Source organism: Pholcus phalangioides, unplaced genomic scaffold, assembly GCF_987345545.1.
Source record: "Pholcus phalangioides strain wild (caught in Gottingen) unplaced genomic scaffold, Ppha-v1.0 ptg000010l_1, whole genome shotgun sequence".
Taxonomy (NCBI): Eukaryota; Metazoa; Arthropoda; class Arachnida; order Araneae; family Pholcidae; genus Pholcus; species Pholcus phalangioides.
In genome coordinates this window covers 22901020-22910696 of record NW_028301603.1, presented here as the reverse complement: position 1 = coordinate 22910696, position 9677 = coordinate 22901020, and the positions used below count along the sequence as shown (strand labels likewise).

General features: G+C 40.2%; 1 protein-coding gene across 2 annotated transcripts in view; it reads left to right on the top strand.

Moving 5' to 3' along the window:
- The first annotated feature begins 262 nt into the window (after window positions 1–262).
- LOC149081138 (S-adenosylmethionine synthase-like) overlaps window positions 263–9677 on the top strand; it is a 95028-nt gene continuing 85613 nt past the window's right edge. Inside the window, exon 1 of one of the 2 annotated variants that reach the window (XM_089237927.1) lies at window positions 263–553. In XM_089237927.1, the coding sequence (XP_089094053.1) occupies window positions 376–553 (178 nt within the window). In that variant the 5' untranslated portion in view covers window positions 263–375. The remainder of the gene's footprint in view (window positions 554–9677) is intronic. The other variant, XM_089237928.1, reaches the window with a different exon arrangement.

Below are 9677 nucleotides of genomic sequence, written 5' to 3'. Positions count from 1 at the left end.
CTTGGTGTGCGTGTGACACACCAGAAAAAAACGTTTTTAACATTTTTTGCGTGGGAAAAAAATATACAGTACCATTTATTCTTCTGTGAGAAGAGCGCTATTGATTCACGTTTCCTATCGCTCCCAAGATAAGCCCAATGCCTTATCAGCATCAGCGCGTTTACGTTTTGCAAGACATAACATTGCTTGAAAAGAATGCATTTACGTATTTTCATCTTATCTGAGAGTGGCCAATCGTGAGAATACGTTAGTTTCATAGTTATAGAGATTAGAATAATCGGGAAGGAAAGAGAGTGCTGTTAAAAGTTTTGCAATTTGATACGTCTTTGATAATTTGAAGGAGCCAAAGATCGTCTTTCTGTTATTCTCGACGACATGGCCACTCTAGGAGCTCGAGTTTCATCATCTTCAGACGAAGACGATGTCAACAACGAGACATCAACTCCGCCAAAACAGGAAAATGGCCCTACAATTAAATGTCATGCTCATCCCTTTCACGGGGAAGACCAGGTTTTTCTGTTCAGCTCGGAATCTGTTGGGGAAGGTCATCCAGGTCAGTGAATCCGATACTTTAACTGTCATACATTTCACTCATTTAAAACTCCGGGGCACATTCGTGTGTCATGCTAGTTTATTACTTTAATGTGGTACGTCATTCTATGTTTGATACTTGACAAATGAGTTTACCTCACAGATTTCGAAGTTTATTTTTGATTTCAGGATGCGAGTTAGATTACAGATGTAAAAATTGATATTCGGCATTTATTCCATCACGACACACGAAAAAAATATATCGAACAGCAGCACGTTCAAACGTGAATGTCTTTAAAACCGCGTTTAGGGTGCAGGCTTGTTGGATTCACCTTTATTGGTGGGTGAACTTCAATTCCTTTTTTTTTTCCACAATAATAAAACTTTTCACATAATCAACATCACACGTATCTACCACTTTGCATGATCTTTATTTGATCACTCAATAACGCAAATGGTCTCCATCATTTTACAAACTACACGCCTCACATTCACGTCTGCACATAGGCAGCTCCCGAGACCCACTGATCGTCCAAGGTCTCTCTTCTGTCCTCCTTTGTCCCTCAAAGGCAGGTGTCCCGATGTTTCGGCGATTCCATTTTAAAGAACAAGGAGGGTTCTCTTCGCTTCAACTTCTGCCATTCGTGTCTTTAGGAAGCACATCTCACACGCCCCCACCAAGAGAGAAACTTGCCTAGCAGAAGCTGGTTTTCTCTTAAAAACACAATAAGCATGAGTTTCTAATAAATCTTTCCCTCTCTTTACAAAAATTCACACATGGAATTCAGACTTACATACATGTTCAAAAAAAAAACTAAAAAAACGGTGTCTTAAGCAGATATATGCATAAGGTGTTCCTCCCAGGTTTTAGAAAATATTATTATATCGTCTATGTAAGCCTGAGCATATTCATGATGTTCCCTGAGAACTCGATTCATTTGTTTTTGAAACGTACCACTGGCCCCGACCAACCCGAACGGCATGGTCTTCCATTGGTATACGCCATTGTGAGTCGCGAAAGCCGTAAGATGTCGACAGTTTTCGTCCATTTTGATTTGCCAATATCCTTTCAATAAATGTAAGCTGGTAAGCTAACACGCCCCTCCTGCCACGTACATTAGTTCTTGAATGTCTTTCATCGGAAAGACGGGGACCTTAGTCACTGAATTCAGTGCTCGATAGTCAATACACATACGAATGGAGGAGTCTTTCTTTGCAACACATACTACAGGGTATACAATTTCTGCCTCTGATATCTCAATAAGATTCCAGTCTAACAACTCCTGAATTTGTTTATCGACCTCTGCGCGATATGCCATTGGTATTTTGTAACAATGAGGTTTTTTCCTTGTGGCATTGGGTACCAATTCAATCGTGTGTTCGCCAACCTTAGCTGGTTGAACTGGTCTCGTGAACAAGATCCTATGCTTAAAAATGAGATTTTTTAAATCAGCTGATTGCCGTTTATTAAGTGAATATATATTAAGATCATTCACCCCTTTAAAAAAATCAGTGGCCTTTGAAGTTTGGGTGGGGCATGTCTCCACTCTTCCAAAATCTTCATCCCCTTCGAAAATAATACTGGCCGAATTTACACATGAGGAGAATTTCCTGATTTTGTTTTCATGTACATGTTTTACACTGCCATCCCCCATCTCAATTAGAAATGAGTGCTGGCCCTTTTGTTCCTTGATAAAACCCGGACCTTGCCACCTAGCGTAGATTTTGCTGTTAGAGTCTGGTATTAACACTATGACTTTGTCCCCCTGTTTGAATGATCTAACCGAAGACCTCAGGTTATAATATTTCGCCATTCTATCTTGTTGTACTTGAGCTGTAAGATTTGCTTGTTCCGCTGCTCTTTCCAACCGACATTTCATATCATATAGGTACAACGATATCGGTTTCGTGTTCAATTGCAACCCGTCATATTTGCCTGTCCATGTATTTTTCAAAATGCATAATGGGCCTTGTGGAGGTCTGCCATATAGAAGTTGAAATGGTGCGACTCCCGTAGTATTATTAGGAATTTCCCGATACGCCCACAAAGCATACGGCAGTTGCAAATGCCATTTCCTACCTTCGGCGTGTATAATGTGGTTCAACATCCTTTTCAACGTTTGATTGAATCTTTCAACCAATCCATTTGATTGGGGGTATCCAGGAGTTGAAAATCTCGGGCACGCTCCAATTCTTCTCTCGAATTCTTTAGTCAACTCCGCATTGAAGTTGGTACCATTGTCTGATGCTATGACATTAGGTATGCCCGTTCTAGCAAAGATGCTTAATAATGCCTCACAAGTGCTTTTTGCAGAGATGCCAGTGAGTGGCAAAGCCTCCGCCCACCTGGTATGTTGATCGACCAGACATAATATGTATTTATGCCCCTTAGAACTACTAGGGGTTATTGGACCGATTATGTCAACATTGACCACCTGGAAAGGCAATTCTGGTCTTGTTACGGGAGTTATTGGGGCTCTTTCCCTCGTTAATACTTGTTTAGTCAATTGACATTCTTCACACAGCTCACAGTACCTTTCGGCATCCTTCTTCAGAATGTCCCAGAAGAAAGAGTACCGTATTCTTTCGATTGTTTTTCTTTTTCCCATGTGTCCTGCAAATACTGAGGAATGCGCTAGTTTCAATACTTCATCTCTTCTGCCCTTGGGCAGAACTAGCTGCATCACAGTTTCCCCCAGAATCTTATCTCGATGCCATAAAAGTTCCCCAGCAACAAAGTAGTTTGCTTTCCCAATTTTCGCGTTATCCCATGCTCCACGTAAATCCGTACACAAATTTTGTTCCCGAAGGAACTGATCTGTCGATGACAGCATTTTATCCTTTTCATCTAAATTGCTTCTTTCTTGATCCATCCCTTCATTATCAATTTCCTCGGAAAACTCGTAACTCTTGCCTTCTTGATCATTCTCGGACATTTTCTTGGGTTCCATCATCCCTGCCTTGGAGTTAATCTCCTCTGTTTCTATTTTTCGAGTGTCGAGCGAATTCCCCTCTTCTACACACAGCATATTTCTTACGTCTGGTGGCAACAAAACGTCTTCCACCAAATTCTTGGCTATCGCACACAATACCTCCTGGTGTATCACGTTTGATCTATCCCCAACCGCCATTCCTAAAGGAATGCTTAAAAGTGGGCATTTTACCGCAGGTCCGAAAATACCTTTTAAAAAAATAGTCGGCCTCCCTTCTGTTTGGATTTCAGGAAGTACATCCTGTCTTACTACGGTAATCTCACTACCAGAATCTACGAGAGCATAAACTAGTTTCCCGTTTACACTTATTGGAATTCTTTCTAATTTGCTAAGGTGTTCTCGAACAGACTTTCCCGAAGTTGTTTCCCCAAAAGATCGGACTTTTGCCACCACCACCCTTTCGTGCTCGTCTGTCTCTTCTCCCAAAGTTCGGGTATGGTTTATGTTAGCTTTTTTTTTCACCTTCAAATTCAGTAAATTTTCGCTTCTCCAGAATGGGACAGTTACGTCTGAAATGAAATTTTGAAATACATTCAAAACAAGTGGGTTTTCTCCAACTCTCCCTGTATTGTGCTCCTTTACTGCTCCCATCGAAGAGTTTGTTCTCTGTCCGTCTATCGTGAAACTGCCCATGAACTCTGTCACTCCAACTGCCTCGACGTTTTTCCCTCGGACTCGAAGCCATTTCTCTTCCCCTCGATGCGAAAAAAATATCACATTCTCTCCCAAGGTCCCTAGGTTTAAACCACTCCCCGTTTTGTCGGATTCCAATGTGGTACGCTGTCTCCCGGTCCAGTGTCTGGAATAATTTATCGGCTACAACCAATGAGTTCACACTTTCGAAATCCGTGGCTCCTCTCATCCTGATATATTGTTCCCATTGCGACGTAAGCCTTGTGGCAAACTGCATGAACGTCTCTTCCTCGTTCCGACTCGCTTTTTGGAAGTTTTCGAGACATGTCTGCGGGGAGGGCTGATACTCCCTCAACACAATTAATTTCAACTCCTTATAATCATCATATTTGTCACTGCTCAAACATGTTAATAGATTAGCAGCTCTCTCCCCCAGCATGCAAATCAAAATTTTTGCCCTTGCCGCCTCAGGTACATTTTCACTCTCGAAAGCTTTCTCAAGACTGGTGAAAAAATAGCTCCAACCTTCAGGTTCAGACGGGACTTTGACTGTCAACATCTTTGCTACCTTCACGAAATCATCTAAAGTCTTAACCTTACTTCCAGACTCGTTTGAGCCACTTTGATTTTCCATGCCAATACGCATTTTTTCTAGGGCTAAACGCTCCTCGCTTTCTAATCGAAATTGGAGTTCTCTTTCTCTTTGATAAATCTCTCTCTGAATCTCCTCCTTCTCTACTCTTTCGCGCCTTATAGTAATTAATAGTTCTCTAACTATTTCCTCATCGTATGCCTTATTACCCAAAATGATATCTTTCAATTCCATTACCTTGATATCAGGTGCCACTGCCTCACCAAGCTCAATGGCCAGTATCTTCAGTTCCTCTTTGCAGTATTTCATCAGAAAAGTCATTTTCCTGTCACTCAATGAACCGAAATTCAAAAACACTATCGGATTCCTACTATCTACCGAATTTGTTGCAAAATTAAAAGGTTTCATGCAACGAATGATCTCACCCACGCATTTTTCTTCTTTTTTTTTCGAAAGGCAAAGGTAAAAAAAACCATACAAAAAGACAGTAAAAATACAAGAAACACCCTGATCGCGATTTGCGGTTACACTTGCAACAAACACAAAAAAATAAAATATTCAAACCAAAACTGTCTGAACTCCATATATTTACCGCCGAGAGAGAGAGAGAAAAAAAAATTACGCCACCGAACTTATCGTTTGTACCAGGAGACTATCGTTTCCTTTTCGTTGTTTGGATTCTCTTCTTGCCGGCGTCGCTTCGATGTATATGTTTGTTTCTCTCACTCGCTACCGATGTATCGGGCTCATCACAAACACATCACCAGTTTCTTCCGAATCCCACCGCTGCCACCACTGTTGGATTCACCTTTATTGGTGGGTGAACTTCAATTCCTTTTTTTTTTCCACAATAATAAAACTTTTCACATAATCAACATCACACGTATCTACCACTTTGCATGATCTTTATTTGATCACTCAATAACGCAAATGGTCTCCATCATTTTACAAACTACACGCCTCACATTCACGTCTGCACATAGGCAGCTCCCGAGACCCACTGATCGTCCAAGGTCTCTCTTCTGTCCTCCTTTGTCCCTCAAAGGCAGGTGTCCCGATGTTTCGGCGATTCCATTTTAAAGAACAAGGAGGGTTCTCTTCGCTTCAACTTCTGCCATTCGTGTCTTTAGGAAGCACATCTCACAAGGCTGTTTTCCGATTCTGCAATATGCCACCGGTTAAAAACTTGAATTGTAGGTTTTTTTTTATCCAATTCGTAACGGCGCTGACTAACAGAATCAGCCTGCACTAGGTTCGTACTCTTATGCATAGAAACTCTTATGGCAGAATGCTGCCTTAGGCCGGGATTACTCTATATAAGTTTGATAAAACAAAAAACAGCCAATAAGCTTATTGGTTACATTTGCTCTAATGTAACCGATACACTTATTGGTTGAATTTTTCGAATTTTATGAAAGAACTTTTCTAATACTTTTATAGTGTAGTGCTGCCCATGCAGTCCAACACGATCTGTTTAAACGGTCAAATAAAACTGGAGAAATATTCATATGAAAAGGAGGTGATCTCAAGAGATTTTTCTCAACGAGATCTATCTTCGTCTTGTACATACATGTTCAACCCATAGCCCGCAAGGCAAATCTGATGTGGCCCTTGGCGCACTTCCGGATCATACCAACGGCACATACCCAGATCACTTGAGAACATTTCCAAATCACTTGAGTGATTACAAGCAGTCCTCCAGTTCACTTGAGTGGCTCGGTGCACATTTGCAGGTTACTTGAGTGGACCGTGGCACGCTTCCAGATTACTTGAATGACTCGCAGCACACATACATATCATTCAAGCGGCGCACGTCATTTTTATAAATCACGTAAGCGGCTCTTGGCATATTTCCAGATCATTTAAGTGACTCAAAGTGCACTTTTCCAGAGCATTTACATTTAAATTACCTGCGGCACGTTTCAGATAACTCAAGTGGCCCGCGATAAGTTCCCACAGCAATTAAGTGAGCCGCACACTTGGTCTTGTGCAGGGCCTAAAGTTCCACTTTGAAATGACCATAAAACGAAAACTACTGGACAAAATGTTATCAAACTTGGTAGTAGTTTTACAGGAGTCGTGGGATTCAATTTTCCGCAAAAAAAAAATCATTACCAGCGGGTAATGGCAATATTGTTAAACGAAACAAGACATGAAAACATCGGTTTAAAATGTTTTTAATCGTTTCTAAAACGTGTTACAAAGCATGTTCAATGTCACGTCCACCATTTTCTGAAAGCAATTTAGATGGCATCACTGTGTTCTCAACAGTAGCTCTTAGCATATTAGGAGGAATGTTACGGACATGTCGGTGTATCACATTTTTCAATTCCACCAAATTGTTTATGCTGCCACTGTTTATGGTGATAACTTAAACAATTTGGCGGAATTGAAAAATGCATACGCCAACATGTCCGTAACATTCCTCCTGATATGCTAAAAGCTACTGTTAAGAAAGCAGTAATGAGATTTAATTTGCTTTCAGAAAATGGTGGACGCGACATTGAACATGCTTTGTAACACGTTTCAGAAACAATTAAAAACATTTTAAACGATGTCTTCATGTCTTGTTTCGTTTAACAATATTGCATACAGCGCCATTCCCCTCTAGTGGTGAAGAACTTTTTTTCGGAAAATTGAACTACTATTACCAAGTCTGATATCATTTTGTCCTTTTTCTGGTCATTTCAAAGTGGAACGTTAATTATAAAGACACTGTGTGCATATTTCAGCGATAAAATGATTGAAAAAAGTGAAATGAACACTTTTATTTTATTTCGAAATACATTACGAAAACTAGCCTCAAATCGGAAGCCGTGTTGATACAAGGGAGATATCATTGGATTGTCTCAACGAAACGGCACACTTTCATCTTGCGAAAGGATGCCGCAAGACGAAAGTGTGCCTCAAGCTGGGTGTCCGAATAGGAAGACGAATTAATATCGATATGGGGTTTGTATCCGTAGAATATACTGTGGGGGTAAATGTTCACCTCCGCCGATGAAAATCATCAATGACGGTCTACTTCACCTACTACTACTAAACCAAACATGCACCTCGTCCATATTCCTGTACGGAACATCTAACGAATTAATACACAGTGAAATGTATGTGTATGTATAGTGAACCTTGCGGAAGTTTGTTTCCGTGTAATGCTTGTTATGTGTAGTGCTTCCATCCGCAATCAATTTTTTAAACTGAGTTTTTCCTCAATTCACATTGCGTGAAGTGTAATGAATGAATAATTATACCGTTGTAAGCATGTTGCTTTCTTCGCAAGATTTTTTTAACGGGGAGGTCGGCTAGCTTTTGCGCCTCGAAGTTGGGTTGTACTTCACCCGCCTTTCGGGCGCAAAGCCTCATGTGACGCCCCTAAAGACGACATTGGTGTTAGGCTGATTCTGATTTGAACCTGACTTTTTTTACCCGTCCAAATTCGTGAACCATTGTTTAGATTACAAAATGCATTTGACCATACATCCCGCTTTTGAAGAAACTGTTCTGTTTTTTTGTTTTTTTTTTATTCACAATTATTTCACCGTTCTTAATTATGCCAGAGGCATTATCGGCCAATTCTTCGTGCGAGAAACGATTACTACTGAACGTTACGTTACAATTTTGGAACAATTTGTCAGCACACATGGCGCATACCGCAGCCCATGCAGTAACTTTAGGCGAATGCAGTGGTTTCTCTTCACACAAATGAGGATTTTCGGAACCCCAAAATCTCCAGTTTTGTTTTGTTTTTTTTTAAATTTTAAAAAATTGAAAAAAAAACTAAATTTTCGAAATTTCTGTACAACATTCTTACAGTTTTGCTAATAAACGTACCGTTTACCGCATAATTCTATTGATCTTTGTTGTAGATATATTTAATTTTGAAATAAGGGCTTATTCGCTGATCACCGTGTACTTTAAGCTTCCTAGGGTGGAAACAGGTGGAAGTCAGAGGGGTATCTGGGTCTTCAGCCCTTGGACAAACGAGAACCCAAATTTTTCCTTTGCCATTATTTGACTCGTCCCGGAAAATTACCGGGTATATTACCGGACGGCAGCTTTGAAGAATGAATGGGTCCAGAAAATTAGTAGACTAGGAGAAGGGCTGCAAAATCAAAATTTGTACAGCCCACGGGTTGTAAAACTACAAATCCGCTCCGCCTCTGCCTACAGAGTGAGGGACTAGGCTTCTTAGCGAGTAAAACAGTTAGCTAGAAAGTCTGTGAGCATGGGAGTGACCTAGAACGCGTGTATTATATATAAATAACCAAGACAGTGTACGAGCATGGACAAGACCAAAACAGTACGCAAGCACGTGAGTCACCAAAAGAGTAGAGAATGGAGAGCCTTTAAGAATAATAAATTGCGATCAAATAAATTTTCAAATTTTAATTTCGCCGCATAAGCCGTACTTCGTGCTTTCTGACGGGATTTTCTTCAGGGCGTTGGTTCGATTCCCCTCAAGGGCAGTTGAATTTTCTCTCTTTCCAAAAATTCATCTTCGCAAGAGCCAGTTGTTAAAAACCTTCGTATGGTTAAAATTGAAAATAATAATTGAAATCCGTTAATTCTAAATTTTTTTATCACTGATCTCTGAATTAGTTTCAGGACATCATAAAATTTTCCAACTCATTTCAGCTTGTGTATTAACATGTAAGAGGCCTCAGAAAAGTGGAGGAAAGGATTATTTTATACCTTGTTCTCTCGGGGAAAAATAACCTGGCTACCGTAATAAATTTTACTGTCATCTAAACTTTTTCTCCAATTTTGTCAAACCCTGTTGTAATTGTGCTATCGAAATCTTCAATTGCTTAAGAAACAGAATGAAACTCTGATAATGTATATTAATTCACTCGAATCAATCTGTTATTGTTGCCATGTATTTTACACAATGAAACGGCGAAAAATTATGTGAGAAGACGAAGAAAAAT